We start from the raw sequence: 25,612 nt of genomic DNA, 5'->3' as shown, positions 1-25,612 counted from the left end.
TATGGCCACCTCAGAGGACAGTGTACTTCATTTTTACCGTTTAGGAACTACGTAGGCCCTAGTAGGCGCCGTCAAAATATGTGACGTCACGGCGAACGGTGCGGAAACTTCAAGTGGCGTCGCCACCCACATTTTCTCTTTGCGCGATTTCTCGCTTACTAAGCGTCTTCTCGCAGCAAGCGTGGTGTTTTTGGTAACCTGAAATAGTAGTTCGCTAATACGAGAAAAATCGTTTTCCTCTTTAGTGTCCCTTTGAAGCGCGCTGCTCAAACTCTAAGGAGGACGTACGCACCAAACGAACGCACAATTATACACAGGATGAGCGCGAACTGTCACAGTTGTAACTTATTTTGTGTGAGCAACGCGCTCTGGCACTCAACGCAAATTTGCGGTGAGAGCACAAGACCTACAAACCACCCCCCCATCGCGAGATAAGCACGTGCGCAATGAGCGACCACGCCCTGTGGAGGCGCGCGCATCACAACGCGCGGCTCGACGACCTTTAAAGCGCGCCCAATACAGGCCCCAACAAGGCTAGCAATGCTCAAAACTGGGTTAAAATGAACAAACAAGGTCTAAAACAATATAATTCACAGAAATTACAAAGAGGTGTTCGAAATAATTAACATAAACCGCCAAAAAAGCTTCGCAAACATGCACCTCACTCCCGTGCCGCGCAAGAGATGGCGCCACCACCTCGCCAAAATAGCCAAAAGTAGCGTTGCTGTAATATGCTACGTTTGTGTGTGTGTGTGTGTGTGTGTGTGTGTGTGTGTGTGTGTGTGTGTGTGTGTGTGTGTGTGTGTGTGTGTGTGTGTGTGTGTGTGTGTGTGTGTGTGTGTGTGTGTGTGTGTGTGTGTGTGTGTGTGCGTGCGTGCGTGCGTGCGTGCGCGCGCGCGAACAGTTGTTGTTTGTGGTTATGTAGAGGAAGAGACGCTTATTTCTGCAGCCCAGTCGGGAGCACGGCGCAGCGTCTTGGGGGGAGGGGGGGGGGGAGGGAAATGAAAGAGGATAGTGGTGTGTAGGATGTGATTGTGTCTCGTTCGCCGTGGCCGGAGCAGCAGGGAAGACGGCAGCAAGGGCAGGGGCGGCAAGTTCCCGGCTCATCTGTAGGCGGCTATTCCCGTCTCGTCCAGGAACTCCACCAGGCTCCGGAGTGCTGGCAGGCGGGGACGCGACGGGAAGAGCAGGTGTTCGAGTGTGGAGGCAGGTAGGCCCTGGCTCCGGTAGGCCGTAGTGACCCTCGAGCGTTCCTGTGCCAAGCCAGGACAGGCACAGAGGAGGTGCTCGAGGGTCTCAGGATCGCCGCAGCGGCTGCAGGCTGGGGAGGCGCAGCGACCCTTCGCATGTCGGCGGGCAGCGGTCCACACACAGCCGGTCCGCAGGCGCAGCAGGGCAGACCGATCTCTCCTGGTGAGGCCCGTCTCTGGTAGCAGCTTTGGCCCTCGTCCACTGGCCACCCTTGAGTCTGGGTGGACCGTGACCAGGAGCTTCGCTAACAGTTCAAAAGCATATGCTATACAGTAACTCTAGCCAAAAGGACAATTGCTCTTTCCACCAGCGTTCTCCTGCGCATTCTCACGGAAAGAACCTGCCAGAACTCGCTGCAGACGACACGTATCTCAACCGCCGTAACAGGCAGGAAGTCAATAACGCACAGAAAAAAGTAGCGCGCATGTCGCATACCGACTTTTCGAATCTCCTTAATTAAACGAGATTCTACTTATGACGGGGAAACCCTGCATGCTCACCTCAGTCACTGACGTCATCGATGCGTTGGGAAACTAAGCAGTGAAACCCAACGAACGGGAATCGCTGGGTGCACGTGCTACGCGCTTCCTCAGGTTTCAGAGTACTGGAGCTGCGATACGTTTTTTTTTTCGTGCTTATTCATGTTAATATTCTCAATTGCGCAAGGCATACGCCAGAACGCCGTGAGGTGAATTCCATAAATCAGAAGTGTGTGATCTCGGTACGGCTTTATGTAAGAAACACGCCTTTTATCAATCAATGCAGGAGCAGCCCCTCTACGAAAGATTTGGGCTTCACGTCTCTAAGGCGTTTAAGCGCAGTAAGTTACATTGCACACTACTTATAATTGCTACCAACATGCAAAATGAATTCGCCCGTGACTTACTCCTTAAAATCCTTCTCTTCTGAGCTTCATCGTCAGTTAGACCACGCCCACTGAATGGCAAAGGTCTCTCCTATGTTTCTCCAATTAACCCGGTCCTGTGATTCGCTGCGGCCACGTTGTCCCCACAGACTTCTTAATCTCAGAATTGCTCTCTCGTCTGCCCACCAAACTTTCTGCCACCCATTGTAGCGCTTGCCTTCTCTTGAAATCCACTCTGGTACTCTTATTCACTGTTGACACATGTTTCTGAGTTTGAGGAAGCAATAATAATTAGTACCAAGCATTTGAAAATTTTTAACCAACCGAAATTTTTAACCAACCGAAATTTTAACCAAACCGAAAATTTTTAAAATTCGTGTCCAGTACTCCCTTAAACTTAAACTCGTATACAGCAGCAAGGAGAGCCTTCGAAATATTTTGTAACTGCAGACAGAAATGTAGAAGTGAGTAGAGTATAAAACAGCTCTTAAATGAAACTGATGCGTAACTACTAAGCGATTTTCATCAGTTAAAATCAGATGGTGGATTCATGACACTGTCGCATCGGTGACACTTGGGAAAAACTCCTTCATCCTGTGTTCAACCTAGCCTCGGTAGTCCCGTAAGTACATTGGCTGCGTGCATCTGGGTAATTCGACGACGAAAACAAGAAAAGTTACCCCTCGCTTCCCCGACGTCTCGTTCCTTCGAGCATTTTTTGTCGTTGCTGATTAGTCGAAAAAATATTCGGTATTTCGAATATGCACTTCGATTCTAGCACCGAATCGAATAGCACGATACAGCAAAACCTCGCTTATAGGGGGTATGCACCTGACGTCATCCGCAAGGAGCGCTAGCGTCGTTCCAGGATGCCGCCATTTTGGCGGTCTCGGTGGTTCGCGGCGCTCATGGTGGCACTGTGGAACTATCTGTTTTTTCGCTTTTTATGGTGCATCTGTGGACTGCAATGGACTTAAGCGCACACGCACGTGGGTTAGATAAACCTGCGCGATTGCGCTACCTGGCGAAAGTGCGTCTGTGCGGCGGCGCAGACCCACTCGAAGACGCTGAACTTCAACCCGATGTTGCACTGCATGCTGCCGCGTGTCGACTTCACTGACATGAAGGACTACCTTGTTCGCGAGACAAGTTTTGTGTCGCGTGAGCAACTGAAAGCTTATAAATCCATGCACGGTCACAACTATCTCACGAGCGGACGGGTGCAGCAGCCGGGTGTCAAGGTTCTCCAAGACAGCAGGATAGTTGCAGTTGGAAAGGTAAACAGACTTCCCTCGTCCACTTGTAATCGCGTTTATTGTGCCGTGCGAGCGCTCTGCCGATACTGTAAACCCAGTAACGGGATGTAATGGCAGAAAAGCGATCACAGCAATTGGTGCAGTGCTGTTTTCAAATGGTTTTTGCTTCTCAACAACCGCTGCGTGCGGTGCTAATGTGTAGCCGATTTATCGCAGCTTTTTAGTACAGGCGTCAAAGTTCTGCCGTACAGCACAATCGCTGTTGTCAGAAAAGTAAGCCGACTTCCCCGTTTATTTATAATCGCGTTTGTTCTGTCGTGCTAGCGCCGTGTGAAACCCGTAAACACGGTAACGGGACGTCAGGGCAGGAAGGGATTACAGCACTTGCCAGTGGCTGCTTCTAAATGGTTTTCGCATTTCAACAACCGCTGATTTGCTTGCTCGTGTGTAGCTGAGTTATCGCAAGCGTTGAGCGACAGTTCTAGCTAGGGCGACGCGCAGCTTTCTGAAGGATTAAGTATGATCTAACTCCATTCCGCGTTAAACGCGATCGCCAGACTTTAAGAAGCCGCATTGCGTCGATCACTTACGTCGTGCAAGTCAGCGTTGACGTTGCTTTATTCAGACATTTCTTAGTGTTCCAACTTTGCAGCTACGATAGCTTTCTAATTTATTTCAAATGTTTAGGTCACATCACTGAGGTTGTCTGTTTGTACTCCCAGGTTCGTCATTCACAGTCATTTAATGAAAAGCTCCTTACGCCGTGGCTTCTCATCAAAGAAGACGGTGAGGTACAAGCTGCTCACTGCACCTGCAAAGCTGGCCTTTGGTATGAAAAAAAAACCAACCGAGGCAGCATACTGATCCACAGGCTTCTTTTTCGTGTGGTTGTTACAACCAAACACGGCGCAGTTCACCATTGTCGCAGCTGGCTGACGTGCAACCACGCCACGTACCGTCTCTCCGCACACACAAATAAATTCGTTCAAAGATTTTCATGTAATAAATACGCACCGCGCACGAGACACTGCGGTGCGTGGGCTAAGCAGAACGCATACAGAACGTAGCCCGATACTGCCGGTACTGCTACCTGCTACTGCGCTCACGAACGGCCGGACCGGCCGGACCGCCAAAATGGCGTCGCTGCCCGGCGATGCTATCGCCACCTCGCGGATCAAGGTACAGTGCCAGTGCCTCCTTTATACTTTCAGTGCCCGGTAAAAGCGCGAGAGAGCAACAGGATCCTCCGTCGGCGCAAGTGCAGCACCTTGTCACCAGGTGCCGCCACCCAAACAGGGTGGCGGTGTTCGCTATGCGCAGCAGCCGGGCGCCGCGCTCAAAACAAAACAGATTTATCCTCAATGTTTTGGGCTCAAACCTCGACCTGCAGGCGCGCGTTACGCCCACTGTGCCCACGCAGGGTTTATATCGCGGGTACAATCGCTGAATGATATTACCTAGTTTTTCAAAGCGCCAGCTTTCGCACAATACCCGTAAGCGAAGAACACGATGCTAAGTGAGTACTAAAAACATCGCGCTCGATTACGAACTTTCATTAGCAGACAAACCGATAGGTTCGTGTGACAGCGCGCCTCAATGCGTGAAAAACACCTGTTCATCGCATTTAAACAGATGTTGAGCCAGCTTCAATGTGCGACAAGTGAAGAAAGATGCTAATTCCTTTAACCTTCATAGCTTATAGCTAGCTGCAGGTGCTATCTAAGGAATCATCGACGTCAAACCCTTTAGGTGCAGCGTATATGCAACACACCTACGCGTGGACATGATGTGCATACATTTTCAACATTGACTCACCATGCATGGTCGCTCTATACTCTAGAAAATAACAAATTTGATGCAAAACGAATATACATATTTAATGAAAACAGAACAAAAAAATACAACGAAGAACACTTACAGGTATGTACCTGCACATGCATGCGTATACTAAGCCCTTAAAGCTTCATATGCTTTCTGGACAGGGGCTTCTTCGCAAAGTATTTGAATGCATCATTCTTGTCACTGACGTTGAAAGCATAGTTCACCAGCAGTGGCCGCAAAAACCGAACAGATATTAGCTCCATGAGGCTAGCTCTGTGAAAGTCGTCACCCTCTTTGCACTTGAGCAGGTTTGAAGCACACAGGGCTGGCACAGCACGTTTCACTAGGGTTGACAATGGCTTTTGCAGAGTGGGGTTGTCCTTCAGGGCACGATCAGCAAATGCCCTTAGCACGTCAAGTGCGAACAGCAACTGGTCCGACGGGTAAAGCAGCCCACCTCGGTCCTGGCTGTGAGTGATCTGAAAGATCGGTTGATTACTTGCAGGCTTCGAGCATATTGCAGTGCAACTTTCACATTGCATGTGCTCGTTTATTACTCGGGCAATATAACCTCCAACGTATGCAGTGGCCGAAATTTCAAGGGAAGGCAGCTGCCGTGGCAAAAGCGTCGTGCTGAGTCGTTGCAAAACACATGCAGCTCTCTGTAGCTGAGGAAGCTGCTGTGTTGGAGACGGGGAAGCTTCAGTGTGCAAAGTACCTGTCGACATATGTGCCCGTTCACTATGAGCAACATTTGATGTCACACTGGCTGCTGCAATTCCAGTTTTTAGAACCTTCTCCAAGCCTGACAAAACAGAACGAACATCCAGCATGTCATTACAACCGGAGGACATTCGCAATGTGCCAAACAGTGACTCTATCGGGTCACTGTTAAACTTGCGAGTGAGAACAAACAGGAACTTCTCCTCTGTGAGCAGGTACTTGATGCAGGCAACTGTGGAATACGTGGTCAGAAGCAATGCTTCATATGTTCCTTTCGTCAAGAATTCCCTTCGATTTCCACAGCTGTTTTTCAGTTCGTCCAAGTACATGGGCAGTGTTACCTCAAGCCACTCCAGCCTGGCATCTTCAGTATCGTCGAAGTGTCGAGTGTCAGGCCATTTTTTGTGGATGTGCTGGGTAGTATTACTCGTGTCATGCAGCACAAACCAGCGATACATGTTCTGCATGAAAATGATGGTCTGGCCTGCAGCTGCGAACGAGGCACTTGAGGTGTGCCCAGCTTGGTCCCTGAGATGCTCCAAGGTCGCAGTAACATCAGGCGACATGACCTGAATTGCCCTTGCAACATTCATTTTTTCTATATTGTTGGGGTATACATGCTTTCGGCTGAGGTAGCGGACAGGCTTCACAATCAGGTCCTTCTGTAGTTCGTAGAGCTTCTTGATGTAACAGGATGAGACCTCTCCTTTCGGGCCAAAGTCATGAGCCAAAAACTGCGAGCGCACATTTTTCAAAACGTGGCATGGATCAAAACTTAAAAAGAGGAGCCTGTCACAGTCGCAGGGATGTTCTACCCTGTACGTAAGAAGACCATCTCCCAGCAGTTTCATGGCATTCACATTCACTTTGTGGTTGTCACTCACTAAACGAATTACCCTGAAACCACAGGCCTCTACTTTCTCAAGCACAAAAATCAACTTGTGAAGCTGTGGGCCTGTTAACCCCTTGGTAAAATAGTAGGCCACTGGTATGCGATACGTTGTCGAGAGCCCAGTGATTACGAAGCACAGAAGAGAGTTCGCTAAGGTGAGGTCACCACCCTGTTGTTCTAAGGAGACGTCTGCGTGCCCCACAAAGCAGTCCTGCTGTTTATTGTACTGCAGCTTTTGCTTTATCTTCATTTCATCAACGATGAGTGAGCATACTCTTGACTGTGGTACAGTCAAGCTCTCGGCTTCCACTCTAAGGCGAGCTTCGGCGAGCTTGCTGAAGCCCGTTTCTCCACTTGTGCTTCCTAAGTAGTTACTCAACGTCTTCCTGCAAGGAAGCTTCAAAAGCATTTCCCCACGAATGTGTTCATATGCTCTTGCCGACAGATGCCTCAAAACTACACAACGTCGGGTTGTGTCCTCAGACCAACTTGGCCTCTTCTTCCTGAAGTTGCGAATTTGATCAATTAAGAACAGAGCTGCAGGTTCCTTTTCTTCCACCCTTTTCTTGATGTAAGAAATATCCGCCACCATGGAATCCTCGTGTAGCTTTTTCAATTCCGTTTTATACTTGTCGATGGTCTGCTGCAATCGAAGCAACTGGCTCCTAAAACTTTTTTCTTTTCTTTTCCACTTCGCTCTCTCTGTAACAAGCACACTTGAGGTGGAACTGCTGTTAACTTGGACGCCTTGATCGCACGAGTTGGCTGCCGTTGATGTGTCCATGGAGCAGCAATCGCGCATATCCTCCACCGATGAAGTAGACGCTGCTGCTGGCAGCAATTGTTGCATCGCTGTGCCACTCGCGGAGTCATTTCGCGTCGTTGTAGCACTCACTCTTTTGTCGATGCTTGCTGTATCCCGCGCCGGCGTTGACTTCGGCTGAAGATGCGATGGGTACTCCTCAAAAACTGACGGCACAGCACCTTTCTTTAGGCGTCGACGCTTGCCTTCTATGAAGTCCTCTTCTTTGAAATGCCTACTGCACACTTTGGTGTAGCATGAGGTGGTATTTGGAGACCACTTGTCACGTCGTATTGCGGAAAGCCATCGTCCTCGTGCGTCCGCGTCAGCGGGTATTTCATGAAAAGAGAGCCCTGCTGTTTTCTTTTTTTCGTCGGATTTACATAACGGCACACAACAGTAGGCCATCGTAAGGCATGCTACGAACTTGTCGGCAGCTATCTCACAAAGTGAAGATGAACGTTGAAGACGGCTGATCGCAACAGCGGCTCGCGACCGATGAGGATGAACTGAGACGGAATGACGGCAGCGGCAGCCGAGACCCTGTTTGACCAGCGCCCCTCGCGGCGGCGGCGAGAACGAGCGTTCGACAGCCGCCATAGGTGGTGTGCCCGGCACAGAATTATAAAGGAGGCACTGACAGTGCATACCCCCTATACAATCACGGCTCGTACGAATTTCGGAATACGAATTTTTCTGTGGTCCCGGCCAATGCCCATTATCCTGCAATGTATTGGAGTATGGTTGTTGCGAACCGATTTGCACCCCGCAGCGTTTGATACGAACGTCCACTAGCGCCCAGGTAGGAACAGGTGCTGCCCGCGCTGTCGCGGAAGACGCAGCAGTGATGCGCGGGCACTGGCATGCGCGCTGCGCAACCATCAACGGTGCGTCGTTGCCTCCGAGATACTGCACGCGAATCTTGGAGGTCTTTAGGCGCCTTCGCGTTTAGGTTACAGATGACGTTGACGTCGCGCTTTTTTTTCCCGAAGCGTTGACGTGTGCTCCAGTACTAGAGGCAGCAGCGTCCTTGTTCTGTGTTAACACGTGCCTGCCACGTCGATGCAAGCCATGTCCCCGCAATCAGACGTTCTATGAAACAAGACAAACTTGTGCTTCGAGTCCGTCATGAAGTCCCATTAAAGGTGGACGAAGACCCCAAGGGACGAAGCGGACGGTCTTGGCGAAGGCCCGAGCTTGGTCTCTATCTATCGTGTGCAAAGCGCTTCTTAAATCACTTTCCCCGCAGTACTCTGTTGTCATGCAGTAAAGCGTAGTAATATTAGGAATGGGTGTACTAGCGGTCACGGGGCACAACACATCTGGTTCATTAATTACACACGCGCGCATGCACCGTATATTTGCGAGTACAAGTATGATCGTTGACGTCTAAAAACTTTACTGACAACCATACAGAGCTGTTCACGACGTCGCTGCGGCCCTGAGAAACACTGAATCAAAGCGTATGCCAACTTTCTTTTGTCGCATACTAATTTTCCATGTTGTCTGGTGATACGAATTTCGGATGATACGAATATTTTCAGTAACCCCGCGAGATTCGTATCACCGAGGTTTTACTGTATTCGATTCATTATTCGAAATTTTCGAATCTTCGCACACTCCTACCCAGACCTCGTGGCGAAGCACGTTTGTAATTCTTCCGGCACCATGCCGTCATTTCCCACAAAGCACATATATCCTAAGCAGGCCCGTAGCCAGGGCCCCCCCCCCCCTCTCTCCCTGCAGCTTGAAATTTTGATAAAGAGGGTGTTTTACCGAAAATAAATAATGTAAAAAATTTCCCTCAAAGTTATGTACCAACTAGCCCAGCAACAAGTAGTTCTAAGTCACATGTATTCTTTTTTTAGTAATATGTTCATGCGCTACACAGGCGTCAGTAGCAAGCATATTTTTTTTTTCGTGAGGCACCCCGTGCGGCAACCATGCGTTAAAATAGAACCGTGGAACACAAAATATATACTTCAGAAGCGGGGTCCAGATTTCCGTCGTTCTCGAGGGTCGACACGTTTCTGATATCCTGACGTCAGATCCCCTTCGAAAATAACCCATTTGTAAGATGTCGAAAAAGCCTCCTTTCAAACAGCAGCGTTATCTGACATGTTGTTCATTGATCAGATCAGCATCGATATGTTTCTCAAATCCTGACCTCGAATCGACTTCGGAAATGACCCAGATATGAAAGATCCTCTGTCGAGGGCTGGTGGGCTAAGAGGGTGGAGAGTGGTCACCGGGAAAGGAGGGATGGTTAGCTTTAAAAATAAAGCCATTACAGATTAGGGAGGGCGGACCTGAATAATATAATCTGGGCTTTCTCTCGAGCACCCATGGGGAACAAAACACACGGAGAAAAGTGGTAGACCACGCTGCTCAGCTCGAATCCAGATGACAATCTCCAAGCAGTTCGGCAAGCCGGGCATGTCGCCAGGGTCCCAAGGGTTCCTTGCCATCACCTAGGAAAGGGAACTAATCCCTCATAATGTTGCCGATTCGGAATAAACTCGTTTCCTCCCTTGCCACCCGTGTGCTCCCTTCACATTTAGTGGAGTTCCCCATCCCCGCGCCGACCTGTTGAGGTGTCAACGACAGGTTAGACAGTTACGGGTCGGTGCTTTTATCTTCACTTGTTCTTACATAACCACTTAGAAGTGGTGAGTAGTGGGGCTTGCCCAAATTGTGTGTTACATACGTTTCTGCCCGCGAACGATTCCATCTTCGTCACTTGAAAGTGACTGCGAATTTTGATCATGAGGGCGCTGTCGCGCGCGATATCTCGACATCACGACCTCCTCTATAATAGTGGAGGTCGTGCTCGACAGACACCGGTGTCTCGCCGCTTGCTTCGCATTGAGATGACAGACAGCTCGAAAACCGCTTCGCTCCCTGGAGAGGCCACATTCGCTAAAACGAACGTTTTGTACAGTTACCATTACCTTTTAATGATGGCTCTGTTTAAGGTATCCCGACTGGGCCTAGCGTGCCTGTCACTTGTGTTTGCGGAACCAACAGCCCGAGCCGGTCTGTGTGCATGCGACGCTTGTTGCTTCACCGCGGTGATGACGGGCAAGGTCTGCGTTGCTTACCTGTGCCTTGCATGCGCACGGGTATTCCAGTCGCCTTGTTGGGCCCCGCCCACAAGGCCCTTGCTGGTCGTTTCCGTTCTGTGCTCGGCGACTCGGGCGACATTTCCTGGGTACGTCTGCTTTGCGCGCGGCGACTAATGTTGCTGCACCAAACGGTAGCCCCTCAGCGGTCTCCGTTCTGTGCTCGGCGATTAGACTCGTCGAGCCGAACGGCGGCCCCCTTGTCCGGGTAGGACTGTTACAAATAAAAGAGGACGAATGGGCGAGGCTCACGAGCAACCCGTTTTCCTTTCTGAAATTATGGCAATAATTCTGGCTTTACGTAAGTTAAGTACTTCAATTCCAGTAGCGGTAGTAATGACCGATTCGTTGTCTGTGTGCTCTTCGCTTTCCACATCCGGTGACACAGCTATAACAAAGCTCTTTAAAATACTGGCCCCCGCGCATCTACAATGTATTCATTTAATTTGGGTACCTGGCCACAAGGGTTTGTTTCGCAATGAAATGGCGGACAGTCTTGCAAAGGCGTCGCTGACCGCACCGATAATTTGTTTTCCCGCCAACAGCTCACATCACGACGGCGCGTTTCCGCACACTTACAATTAGAAAAAGCTTATTAGACTCGGCACTGACAGCTTCTCCGGAGTACAAGCACCTTCTATTCCCTTGGCACAGCGATTTAGCTAATTCAAGGTTGTTGGAAGTTGCCATAACGAAAATTCCTTGCCGCGTTACTTCCCTGAATTTTTACTTCCATCGATCAGGTTTAGTGAACTCCTCTCTGTGCCTCTTCTGTAATCAGGAAGAAACGATTAGTCACTTTTTCATATCATGTCACCGGTTCAACACTTTCAGGAAACGAATACTAGTACCACGTCTTCGAAAACTGGGCCTGGAATTATCAGAACCCATCCTTCTTTCTTTTGGGTCCACTACCCTGGGGTACAGCCACAGGGATGTTTTCCTTGCTGTTCAGGAATACATCATTGCTACTAAAAGAATCTCTTGCCAAATTCCATGGGCATTAAATTTTTCATTACACATAATTGGCACTTTAATTCAATAGTTAAAAACAAATAGCGTAACAAGGAATCGCAACATGCAGAAAATATAGGACGAATTCACCATCTACTCGGCCGATCCCCTCCATTGGGTATGTGCCATGAGAAGAGGTCAACAACAACAACAACAACTGACACGGGCGCTGGCACGCTCAGTTGGTTCTAACCCTTCGATACAGCCAGACGGCCGGGTTCTGTTTTCTCTTCGTCTATTCGTTTCATTCGTTCTGGTGCCGAAACCCGCCCGGTCGTCTGGTCCTCGATTTTCCACCATGGACCAACTACGCACTTAAGCGCGGTTTCGCGCGAACCACCATCACGAAAGCCCTATCAACACTCGACGCCCCGCTCGCAGATTCTACCACCCCGGCTGGCAGGCTCCAGGAGATCCTCGACCTAATCGTGGTAAAGAACGCCCAGCTCATCCATTTCGACAGCGAAATCCAGGCCACCCTTCACGATGATGAGTTGGAAGCCGACCTGACTACCGCCTACGAGTACGAGGAGAAAGTCAGCTATGCAAAAACGAGAGTTCACCGCGCAACCGAGCCGCGGCCCCCGACGCCACCCTCATCTGTCCCTGTTACCGCAAGTCCTACCAGTGAGCCTGTCGCCTCGACATCGACGCAGGTCGCTAATTCACCTTCGCCCGGCCTCTCAACTCCAACGCTGACACGGCAAGGTATGCTCCCGGCTGATGCACGTCCAGAAGCGACAACATTCAGGGAGGACGAGATCAGTGTATTAATAGGATCGGGCATCTACTGGGACGTGGCAACCAGACATATAACACGGGTTTCCCCTCAGATAACGGCGGCAGAAACCCTTTTTGGATGGACCATTCAGGGTACTCAGCAACCTAACTCAAGGATCGAGAACGCGAGCTACTTCTCTCTTCATTGGTGTCGAAGAAGCCACTGAAAGCGATACCGCCCTGGACTTGCGAATTGCCAACTTATGGTGCAAGACAGTCCTGACAGCAGCCAAAGCGACAGCATCGCCCTTGAATTGTTCGAAAATGACGTGTCCAAGAAAGGAGAGCGCTACGAGGTTCCCCTTCTTCGGGAGCCTGGTCTGGACACCGGCCAAAGCAACTACGACCTCGCTAAACAGCGGCTCCTGATGCAGCTCCGTCTTTTCCGGCAGCAACCAGATCTTCTTGTTCGCTATGACACCATCAAGGCGTACTTCAACGAATCCCACGCAGAACGATTTCCATACAACGATACGGCACCCAAGCCCAGCACATACTACATGTCGCATCATGGAGTAATTCGTCGTGATGCCGTCACCACCAAGCTTCGGGTTGTTTTTGACGCATCATCTCATGCTCCCGGTCAACCATCCCTGAACAACGTGCTCATGAAGGGGCCCAAGATGGATGCCGACTTACTTAAACTTTTGCTCAACTTCAGAATGCATCCAATAATCATGGTGGCTGACAATAAGAAGGCGTACCTTCAAATCAGCATTCGCCCGGAGGACAGAGATGCACTGCGCTTCCTATGGGTTGCTCATCACCCGACGAAACACGAACAATTTCCGCCAATCGCTCACTGGCGAATGACTCGCGTGCCCTTCGGCGCTAAGTCCAGCCCCTTTCTCCTAGCAGCAACGTTACACCACCATTTCCGAGTCTCCGAAGAGCGATTCCCCGAAACAGTGGAATGCCTCCGACAGTCATTTTACGTCGACGATTTAGTGGTCGGTGCAGACAACCTGCGGACGGCTCAACGGATTTACTCGGAGGCGACGCCGGCATGGAGCTTCGTAAGTGGACATCAAACAGCTCCTTGCTAAGAGAACAGTTCCGGACGGACAGATTATAATTGGAAGATCACGGTGTCGACCCACATACAATGAAGGTCCTCGGGCTTTGCTGGGAAAGAGACAATGATTCCGTTATCGTGAGCGCCGACAACGTCATCAAATTGGTATCAACTATGCCCAACACAAAACGAACAACGCTCCAAGGATTCGCTAGCTTGTACGATCCTCTCGGCTTGCTCACGCCGTTCACTGTTCGAGCCAAACTGATTTTTCAAGATCTCTGGAAACTAAGGCATCCTTGGGATTGCCCACTACCGCAAGAACAGCTAACAGCACGAAACGCCTGGTGTTCCGAGCTCCCGACGCTAAGCGAGGTTCGCCTGCCACGACAAGTCAACAGGGCGCTAGGACATCCAATTAGAACCACCGAGCTACACGTCTTCGCACATGCTAGCATGCGGGCGTACGGCGTAGCTGTCTACGTATGTGCTGAGACAATGCACTCGCAAGAACGCAGTACTTCCCTTCTTATGAGCAAGGGGCGAATTGCACCACTGAAAGCTATCTCTCTGCCTCGGTTGGAACTGCTAGCCTGTCCTACAGCAGCCCGTATCTACAACCACATTAAGAACATACCATGTTTCGAAAAGACAAGACCGTTTTTTTTGGACTGACTCCCAGATTGCCATCCATTGGATGTCACAAGATCCAGGGCGCCGCGACGTCTACGTCAGAAACCGAGTCGCAGAAATACAGCAGCATACAGCGGGCCAGAAGTGGCAGCACTGCAAAGGAAAGGAAAATCCGGCCCACCTATAACAAGAGGTATCACTTAGGTCGCGCTTCTTCGTTCATCTCTATGGTAGAGAGGTCCTTCATGGCTCTCCATTCCCAAGCACGCCTGGGAGGATGACGTGAGACGCCCAAAGCCCATTATAACCGCTGAAGAAGTAGTACCTGCGGCCATATGTGTCGTCATCCTTGCCCAACAACAAGCATTACTCAGGGTCACCGACTACAGCCGGTATTCACGCCTTCTTCGAGTAACGGCGTGGATCTACCGTTTCATCGGTAACGCAGCAACACGGAGAGCGTCGACAGTCGGACCGCTAAATGCCCAAGAAATCGCACGAGCTGAACATTACTGGATCAAGCAAGTCCAGCATTCGCACTTCCCTGACGACCTTGCGGCACTATCGGCAGGGAAATCTGCGTTGGAGGGCGCCTCCAACTTCTGCCCGGGATCATGTCCCTCCGTCACCCTATCGTGCTTCCTGGTGGCGACGCTGTCATTGAGTTGCTGATTCGTTCTACTCATGAACGAATGCTTCATTCAAGTGTCGAGCACACACTCACCGAATTATGTGAGCGATTCTGGGTGCTGAAAGGTCGCAAGACCATAAAGTCCGCATTAAGAGGCTGTCTGATGTGCCGACGACGCAAGATTGCCCCGGAATCAGCACCCACAGCGCCATTACCAAAAGACCGAATTACGGAAGCAAGCACATTTGCGGTTGTCGGGGTTGACTTCAGCGGACCACTTTATTGTCATGCAGCGAAGCAGACTTGCTCTAAAGCCTACATAGCCATCTTTTCATGCGCTGTAACACGCGCTCTACACCTAGAACTCACAACGGACACGACTGCCGTCAGCTTTGTCGCAGCATTTCGGCGTTTCATCTCCCGTCGTGGAATACCGTCCACCATATACTCGGACAACGCGCTGGCCTTCCATCACAGCGCAAGAGAGCTCGGACATCACGCAACTTCCAGTCTGGAAGACTTCTGCAGTGACCATCGCATCGAGTGGAAGTTCAGTGTCGAGCGAGCCCCTTGGTGGGGCGGATAGTGGGAGCGACTCGTACGCATCACCAAGAACACGTTGAAACGAGCGCTGGGTCGCAGCCATCTCTCCTACGAAGAAATTTCGACGGTTCTCTGCGAGGTGGAAGCGAACATAAACAGCCGCCCGCTGACTTATTTGTCTGCTGATCCCGACGACCCAAGCCCACTGACACCTTCGCACTTCCTGCTCGGCAAACGTGCAACATGCTTGCCGCAAGATTTCGGCGCCGCAATCCCTCAGTCAACGGCCGTCAATCAGCGACGTCGAGTTCTACATCGACAAGCGCTGACAGATCATCTGTGGAAGCGCTGGCGCAAGGAGTACCTGTTGCTTCTGCGATCGGCCCACGAAGCGGCACCCAAGACACCACCACGGCTTCAGGTCGGCGACATCGTCCTGGTGCACGAGGACTCACCAGCAATAACGTGGAAAATGGCTCGAGTGACCGAACTGCTACCGGGTCGCGACAACATTGCACGAGCGTGCTGCCTGAGGTTGGCGTTGGGCTCCATAATTAGACGTCCCGTCCAGAAAATTTACCTCTTCGAAGCAGGCAGCACGTCATAAGTTTGTCGGCCGCGGGAGTGTGTCACAAATAAAAGACGACGAAGGGGCGAGGCTCACGAGCAAGTGACACGGGCGCTGGCACGCTCAGTTGGTTCTAACCCTTCGATACAGCCAGACGGCCGGGTTCTGTTTCTCTCTTTGTCTATTCGTTTCAAGGACCACTCCGGCTCCCAGCGGTACGGTATTTCTTGGGTACGTCTGTTATGTGTGCGGTGACTGAAGTTGAGCCCCTTTGTCCGAGGAGGACAAAACGATTCTCTCTGGCATGGGGCCGTGAGACAGGCTACGTGTCCTGGGCGCTCCGCGTCGAGCGGTAGCACTCGTGTCCAGGAAAGGACCGTCTGCCCGAAACAAATCTTCCCCTCCACAACCCGGGGAGGGAGGTAGTGCTAGGGTGGCTAGTAGTGCCGGGACAGACGTACGGATGATGGGTTGATGAGTATCGTAGAACCAGGCCCGTAGCCAGGGGGGGGGGGGGCTTGAGCCCCCCCCCCCCCCGAAATTTTTATGATACATGGTGTTTTACCCAAAATAAATAATGCAAATAAGCGTTTTTCTCAAACGGTCAAGGCTTTCAGCAAGTGCCCCCCCCCCCCCCCCCCGCGAAAAAAATTCCTGGCTGCTGGCCTGCGTAGAACTCCGGGACAAAGCGCCTCTGGGCGCCGCGTCTCCTGCCATCTGACTACGGCACAGTTAGGCGAGATCAGATGCAAAAGAGTTAGCTCCTATGCTTACTTCGTATAACATTCCACTTTGTTGGTCTCCGGGCAAAGAGACCTTGTCGTCATCACACCAGCGGCGAAACTGATTTTTTTTCTTTTTTCCTCAATCTGCAGCGCAGACAAAGTCGCACACGCAGCACGTGCTGATACTGTAGCCTGACACCGCGCTATTGTCGATGTCAGCAGGTGCGTCATGCGAAAATTCACTTAAGTGTCAAAATAAAATATCAGCATTTCCAGAGCTTCACACTTGCCCAGAGCCCTCTGCGTACACAGGATATCTGTATGGCCGAGTATATACAGCTTCGGCGGGTTGTTGATAACGACGGGCAACAGCACGATAATAAGGAGTTTTCGAATAGGGGCACCAATGTTCGGGGCCCCAAAGCCCTTTGCGTGTGCTCGCTTTGGGTCAAGCAGGGGCTAAGAGTTTTGGAATAGGGTCTGCGGCGCTTTGGACATTCCCTCTGTTCTAGGTCACTCTCAGTGGCGTACCAACTCGATCGCGATTGGGGGGGGGGGGGGGGCTGGCGTCGCTCACTCTGTCCGCTGTATGCACACACACACACACAAATATATATATATATATATATATATATATATATATATATATATATATATATATATATATATATATATATATATTGCTTTTCAAAACTGTTCGTTTTAAATCAAGCAAGAATCTGCACAAACAGATTGTGCTGGCTGGAACGCCCTATACCGCGACAACACAGCAGTGTTTAATAACATTTTGGAAATATTACCGTTAAGCTTAAAAAGGACACCCACATTTAACCTAATTATCTGAGCATTCCATCAGCAAACTTCCCGGTCTTAGTTTGGCGTTGTAGATACGATGAGTATAAAGAACCTGCTATGACTGTAGTACCTAAAATTATCACTTAATAAACAAAACATGTGGCTCACAAAACAAGGTACTTCGCAGAAGTCTTCAGGATAAGCCGAGTGCCAGTTGCTTTACTGTTAGATCCCTCTAATATGAAGTTTTTCTTAAGAAGACCAAGTTCAGTCGATTAATACTTAAGCAAACCACATTGAGCTGGTTGTGTATAGTTATAAGATTATAAATGACTACGAATTTATATACTAGGTGTCGTTTCTTGCGCTCCTACTTTGCCCAGCTTGGGTGGGGTGGACGGAAAAGCGGTGAAGTGGCCCTTTGCTCCTCACCTCCGGTTCCTCCAAGTAAATAGCCTACGTAAACTGTGTAAGCTCAAATTTTCCTGGAAAAAATGTGGGCCATTATAATGTTCAACTCCCCCGCATTGTTTCCTTCCGTATATGTCGTTAGCTGTTAATGATTGGTCGAAATTTTCTGGGTCATGCTCACAGCACCTGCTCGTAAAACGACGCAACAAATGAGGCGTAAGTTATCCATCGCGTAATTACCACTTACGCATGACTGCGTAAAGAATAATAATAATGAACTATTTTCAACACGGCGTATTGTTTGTCATTGATTCTTCGCTATTCGTCAAACATTTTCAATGTGCCATAAAATCGCCTCCAATTGTTGCGCGACGTCACAAGTCTGCGAAAACTCGCGGCGTTAAAATGAAGTGGGCACAAAAAGCAGCACATTGCGGTGTTGAACAATAACTCTCTTTTTTTTGTAATAGCCAGACAGTGTCTCTTTCTGAACGTAATTTAAGAAGGCTGCCCGCCAATCACATTGGCAGCGGCTGCTTATAGCAGCGGGCGAGATGGATTCATATATGTATGACAGATACTTTCAGTTGTAGTATAAGGATGCTGATCTGTTTATGCGCGTGTACAACTCTCTGTGAACTCATCGTTGCTGAGAAAGAGTTAGAGAGAGAACTAAACATTATTAGGAACAGACACAATTCTTTGCAGGTAGGCAGCCTTCTTAGTCCAGAAAACCGTGGACGCTGATCATCTCCCTGGTAAGGTAGTTCAAGTAACGGGGCAAACTTTAAAGCTGGGTTTCTCAATGTACTCGAGTGCGCTGCCTTGTTACAAGCCGCCACGATCGCTGCAGGTTACCGTATGATAAGCCTAGTGAAGCAGGCTAATCGGAGACTAAAGTGGGAATCTATTTTAGCTGTCCTGGCTAGGCACAACTAAAATACTGGACACTTCTGCACACTCATCAACTCGCAGCAGCTTGAATATAGGGCAGTGGCAATGCTATTCGTTTTCAAAGAAAGTGAATTTCCTGAAAAACGAGAGTGTTTGATCGGGCTATAAAACATTTACTGTTTCTCGCCCATATCTGCGTCGCGGATTACTTGAATTTCAGGCCAGGCAGGACAAAATAAAATCATGACAGATTGCTGTAATGTTATATAGAGCCCCTGCTGAGCGATAGCCTCCTCTGCAATGCTCGAGCGCAAGACGCACATGCGTGGAATAGGCAGTCCACACCCCAGATAGCCTACAGTGCGTGTTTATGACACACGGAGGACAGTCGTCACAGCAGAATCGTAGGGCAAATTTTATTACAAAATTATGTTACTGCAGCGTTCAAGTAAAACTTTGCCTGACCTGTTAGTTTCCCAGTCTGCAGCCGACAATAACCACTGCCTACAGTGGGAGGGGGGGGGGCTACGCCCCCTCTCTATCATTCTTAGATGGGGGGCTAGCGCCCCGTTTGCCCCTCCCAGAGATACGCCTGTGACTCTAGTCTTGGCCAAGAGCCGTCGCTTCAGTGGGTGCCGGCATGTTTGTTTTACGCAAAGTTTTTAACCCAGGCTTTGGGGGCTCTCGCTAAATTCGAGAAACAGCGTCCACATCGCAAAACCCAAACGCTGTTTGGGTCTTGTGCATGCGCAGTGGCCTCGACGCTATTTCTTTGGGGCCCCTATTCGAATGCTCCCTAATGTCCCCAGTAATTTATTGCAATGCCTCCGATCCTGGAGGCAGTAAAAAACCACGTTACGTCCAAAAAGCATTCTGAAGGGGGCGGGGAAGGAACAGTACATCGACTGAAGATGGATTTCGCCTTCGAGTCATCCTGGTCAGATGCATAAGGGGCCTTGCGAGTCTTTTTAGTACAGTGACCGTATCACGCCCTATCAGGAGTCGACCGTTGAGAGTGATCGATTTAATAATATCTTGAGTTTAACGTCCCAAAACCACGATATGATGACGAGGGACACCGTAGTGGAGGTCTCCGGCAATTTCGACCACCTGGGGTTCTTTAACGTGCACCTAAATCTAAGTACACGGGCCTCAAAGATTTTTGCCTCCATTGAAAAGCCAGCCGCCGAGGCCGGGTTTCGATCCCGCAACCTTCGGGTCAGCAGTCGAGCGCCATAACCACTAGACCACCGTGGCGGGGCATTTTCGAAAGCAGGGGTGGCCGTCGGACCGGTGGAAAGCAGCCCATCTTGCTGCTGGCCCATCCGAAAGCCTATATCTTAAAGAAACGCTTGTTCACTGCTTATTGGAAGATGTGGCTATGCACATGATTTCTTTCTTTTTTCTTTTTTCGCTAGAGCTGCGAGCGTTCCAAGCAACGTATATCTTTATCGCAGTTGCCCCGAAAAAGCTGTTTGTTGGAGTGCTTTCCGCCGGCACCCCTAATTTGGAAAATGGAATGTGCTTGGCACTCTCGATATCGGCGTCTTCAATCGAGCCTCTTTTACGCGAAAAGAAACTGTTCCCATTAATTGATAACATCAGTGGTAATTATCAGTAAGGCAAAACCGTAAATCCAACGAGCTGGTACAAGTTAACCACGTTCAATTGTAGTGCAAAGAAACGTAGCTCGAAAGATGAGGAGGCAAACACAAGCCACTCGCCACTAATTGGACAGTTTTAGAATGGCGTCCGCGAAGGTAGCATTCGTTGCAGTCACCCGCTATTTCCGTCACATAACGGGGGCCCGCAAGAGGACAGCGTATCACGCTTGCGCAGTGGTGACAGACGCTAACACAAAGCTTCGCCTACGCTATTCTAAAACTCTCTATTTTACCAGCCTGTGTAGCGATCGTGAGTGAGCCCCTCGTGCAACGTTTCTTGGGGCCACAGTTCGAAATATTCATCACGCTCCGAATCAACGGCAGCATAACCGCTGTTCACCATATCCGATATGTAACTGGCAGACTGGCGTTTCTGGCTGTTACTTGTGAAAAGACAGTAAACAGCTCAAATAACGGAAATCATAACTTACATGATGTGGCAAGGCAGCGCGTCCGTTTCTTCGCCCTCGATGTCCGCAAAGACCGTCAGAGCGAAGTCGCAGCTCAACACCGGTTCATGTGCAACGACGCCGAATTGAGCGGCGTACTTGATGGCGATTCGCTCGCCGCGTTGAACGTAACGCGGTGCGGCTGAACCACATTACAACCGTTCGCGGGCGAAAAAGCCCCGCCAAGTAATGGTAACGGCGCTACAATCGACAAATCCCTAGGCCAATCTATTCCAGAGTGCATAGGCGATGGTAACAAACGGGATCATGTACGACATCTGTACGCACGCCATAACTTCTAGCCACCAAGGCACGGCCCTAGCTCTAGCGTTGCATGCACTTGGAGGCCCATGGGCGGACGGTCGCATCGCCCGGATCTCTGGCGTCCCACAGGGGAAGGTGTATCGCTGACCGGCCTGCAGATGCGTTACATTCCCTTTGCCTGCTCAAGTCTTTTAAAAATCGGCCGGAATGCACTGCGATCCGGCTTTTGCCGACCGATATGGATCGAGCTTTCGTCCTTTCATGACAAACTTTCGGCGGTGATCGCACGGGAGGAGTCACGTTGCCTGAACCGAAACGTCACTGGTGAAGTGGCGAGTCACTGTCGACTCTGGCAAAATAGTGAGAACCGCGATGGGCACGGCGTAGGTTACTGGCCCCCCCAGTTACACGGGAAAGCCAGTGACACTGGCAAAATAGCGACACTTATGTAATGCCAGGCAGAACCTTTCCTTTTCATTCAAATGTTGGTGGTGGCATGACGTGAGACGTGACATTTCGTTCACGTTACGCGACTCTCCCGCATGTGACGGCAACCGGAAGTTCCGCTGCTGTGCTCTTTAGGAAGAGTGTACTAGAACAGGGGAGTGCTTGGAACGAGCTTCGAAAAGTGAAGCCCAAACAGGGTCAATCCGCTTGCAGCGCTGCGATCGGTAGTCTGCAATGAGTCGTCGTTTAGCAGTTGCGCGCGGCTCCGCCGAAGCGGTGCAGGGGTAGAATGCCCGCTTCCCGCTAAAAAGGCCCGCGTTCGAATCGCAGCTGTAGATGGTGGGTTTTTATTCTTAGTGACACCCTTTATAGCTGTATTGGTTTTCCTTTGTTTCTTAAAACTAGCTTCAGTTGCTACGTGTTAATTCAAAAGTAACGCAAAATGTGAAGTAAAATAGAAGAAATATTTGACAGTGAGTGCAGTTATTTGCAGCGCCACCGCCCAGGATTGTACGAAAACGTAAAGTATGGCCTCCGAGATTTTCGCGAACTATGAGACTCTAAACGAGATTTCACATTTTACGTTACTTTTACGTAGGAACAGAAGCTAGTTTTAAGAAACAAAGGAAAAGCAACACAGCTATAAAAGGTAACACTAACTATAAAATCCCACCATCTACAGCTGCGATTCGCTTTGAAGGAGCTTTGAAGGAGTGGATATCGTGTCTTTACTATGTGCTTGTTGATGCCATCTTTTGCGCGGGATTCACCGTATGCGGTGTCCAAGTATATCTTGACAACTTCATCTGCAGCGAGGGTTAAATCGTGATCATAACCACTAGTCATCGGTAGGGAGATGTGCCACTCTAGACGTCAACGTGGGTGCGTCCACATCAAGCGGTGCTATATCTGCCAAACAACAATAGACATTGGGCAAGCTCTCATATAAGGCATACATAACGTAATTTCGCTCATATAGTCCACAATGTTGTCCTTAAGGTTATCCCAATCGACATCCGACAAGCTTCATTACTTATCGCCAATATCTATACTCCACCTAGCATACCAGCAAAGCGTTGCGCCCAGCTAATAGCACAAATCACCGCAGCGGCAAATGAGACTCCACTCACAGTGGCCGGAGACTTTAATTGTGCTCACATCGATTGGGGGATACAAGAAAACTACTGGCAGAGGTTAGGTACTGATGACACAAACTCAGTAGTCACAGCTCACGGTATTCAACGATTTTGATTGTCCAACCAGACAAGGAACCAACAGGAATGATGGACACAAGTCCGGATCTCAGTATGGTAGGCGCATCGAAAACCTAGAAGGGAATTGAACGACACATATTTTAGGCAGTGGTCACTATATTATTGAAGCTAACCTCAGTGGTCCCCAAGCGTCTCGAGCGAGAACGAAACATAAACTAAATAAATGGGATAACTTTAGAAAGCAGCGGGAAAAAAAATCAGTAAACAGGGCCGATGGACATAGGCGTGCGCAGGGTTCCTCTTCAGGGGGGGGGGGGGGGGGGGAGCGAAGGTTCGTCACACCGCCCCCCCCCCCTCCCAATTATGTCAATGTATGGCGCTGACATTGCGCCCCCTCCGTGTCGCAGCCACCCCCCTCGCTATTATGTCAATGTGTGGGGCTGACATTGCTGCCCCCCTGCCCCCCCTCCCCCCCACCCCCCGTGCGCACACCTATGCCCATAGATGCGCACACATGGACAGCACAGGTTCTTGAAGACCAAGCGGCCTGGACGAGGGAGTACAACCCGGAGCACCATTGCCGCAAATATGTATTTGGTGCGGTTTGTAATTTTACTAAACGCCTACTAAACGCCTCCCATTTTAAAATTCGTAGAGGAATTTTAAGAGTGTGGTAAAATCTAACATATCCATTCTAAATGCTTCTGGTCAGATAAACACCGCTGTCTGGTCTGCTCAAAAGTGCCGAGTTTTGTTATTCAATTAGCTAGCTCTTATTTCCTTTTTTTTTCTCTTTCTAATTTCTTACTTTTTTTCTTCCTTTTGTATATAATAAGCGTTATTGTAGTTATCATCGAAATGTTATGTACACTGTCTTGGCCAATCCCCCAGAGTGGGTATGTACCATAGTCTTGCGGATAAACAAAGAAAGAAAGAATCTTCAGCTAGGACTGATCATAATCGGAACGTCTAGAAGAGAACAGATTTGTTGAGATGCCTGTTCTACGAGCATGCTACATTTTGTCCATCGCTTGCTGTGTCTACATTTACTGGATGCACTTAAGTGAGAAGCGGTCGATCGAAACCACTGTGAGTAACCGTGAATGACGTTAATAACAGTGGTCATTACCAGTAATGGTCGTACTCTGTGAAGGCGGCAACGTTTCCCGATGTTCCTTCCGCTGTAGTCATGTCGTCTATTTTAATGAAGTTGCCTAATTTCTTGATTTATTTGTATTGCTTCTTTCTCTGTATTTTGTTGCATGGCGCCGCACCGAGGTTGAGGTGGCGAGATGTTTTCCCTTTATTCGCTCCAAATTAATGTAACCGGGTGATTCCACGTAAGATCGAACAAACGATGGCTGGTCGACCTCTCAAATTTATTTCAAAATTTTATATATTATTGCCTGATGAGTGGAAAGAAGAGATCCGCAATTTGTTTTGCCGCCAAAAATTTTTTCGAACCACAGGAAATCAATAATGACGAAGAGGTGGAGTGGAGCGCTCATCCACTCTGCTGTTTTGGCCAACTTTCGTTATGCATTGCACAAAATATATTAAAGTTAGGTAGCTGAAATTTATTTACCTGAATATATGCATGTTTTTGCTTCTGCTCAGGTATTTTTAGTTTTTATGTGTAGTGTAGATGTTTTTATAAAAAACCTGAAAAATGGCCCAATCGGCAAAATTTTCTTTACTTTGAAGGTCTTTATCTCAAAAAAGCCTTGTAGCAGAGGTACAAAAATTTCGCATTACGTTCTTCGCATGCGTATCTACCAAACTGCCGAATCTTGTATTTATATAACTTTTCAGTAAAGAGATATGATCGGGCTAAATTCAAGAAAACACCGAACAATGAAAACTTCTGACGACAATTAAAAAAAAACCCAATTTTTTAAATTTCTTAAACTTTGTCCACTTATTCTCCTCCACATCAGCTTTCACAATCATTAAAAACATGTTGCATAATGTCGTTGCACTAATAGTTACGGCCCCTCCAATGAGACCCTTAGGCAAGGATGGGCAATTCCGACTTCTTGCCCAGCAAGTGTATAAAATGCAGGCAGGATTGAATTTCTTTTTATTAAAAGGTCAGCAGGTACCTAGAAAGGTGTCGCCGGCACTGAAGACGTTAATTTTGAAATTATTTGGTCACTGCAGCGGCCACGAGCGCGGAGCTACCGAGTAGGCGCGCGCGCACCCGAGATGCTCGTTGTAAGAGACGGCGCAGTGAGAGCTCGTTCTCGCGTCCTCAGACCGATTGAGTTCGAAACAGCAACACCTCTCGGGTGACTTGAACGCACGTGCACTGGAGCTTCGCTATTCTATCCGCCCTCTGTTCGCATCTCAGCTAGGCGCTGATAACACGGCGGAGATGGAAGCAAGATGAAAACTCTATAAGGGAGCTATGAGCGCTCGCTTCACGCACGCTGCTGCCACAGAAACTGCGCTGCGCCAGTTGCGATCAGTGGAAAGCATGAACGTGGCGCTCCAGTGGCAAAGCAAAATATGGATTGTCAAAGGAAAGAAAAGCAAAACTATCGGTAACCGGATGCGCTTGTCTATATTAGATGTCGGCAGCAGACGGCGTGAACTGGCCGCGCGTTCGGTGCGCTGTTCACACTTCATTCGGCGCGGATAGTTCTTGTGCTTTGCTCTTACTCTACTCCTCCTGTGCGTCTCATGACGAGAAAGTATAGCTCTGAATGAGTGTATTGTGGAGACTACCTTTCGAAGCACAAGAAGCTTAAAGGAGTACTGACACGAATTTTAAAAAAAATTCGGATTGTTGCTCTAAATAAAAATACTGGTGTCGAGAAACGTAAAACGACTA

General features: G+C 49.3%; 2 protein-coding genes across 3 annotated transcripts in view; both read right to left on the bottom strand.

Annotated features, from left to right (window-relative positions):
* LOC119394175 (bifunctional purine biosynthesis protein ATIC) overlaps window positions 1-25,612 on the bottom strand; it is a gene marked incomplete at its 3' end in the record, with an annotated part of 164,844 nt that overhangs the window by 96,964 nt on the left and 42,268 nt on the right.
* On the bottom strand, window positions 5,296-8,013 carry LOC125758443 (uncharacterized). Its single transcript, XM_049415673.1, has one exon. The coding sequence runs from the start codon at window positions 7,656-7,658 to the stop codon at window positions 5,328-5,330; it is 2,331 nt and encodes a 776-aa protein (XP_049271630.1). The 5' UTR covers window positions 7,659-8,013; the 3' UTR covers window positions 5,296-5,327.

Source organism: Rhipicephalus sanguineus, chromosome 5 (assembly GCF_013339695.2).
Source record: "Rhipicephalus sanguineus isolate Rsan-2018 chromosome 5, BIME_Rsan_1.4, whole genome shotgun sequence".
Classification (NCBI taxonomy): domain Eukaryota; kingdom Metazoa; phylum Arthropoda; class Arachnida; order Ixodida; family Ixodidae; genus Rhipicephalus; species Rhipicephalus sanguineus.
This window is presented reverse-complemented; position numbering and strand designations above follow the sequence as displayed.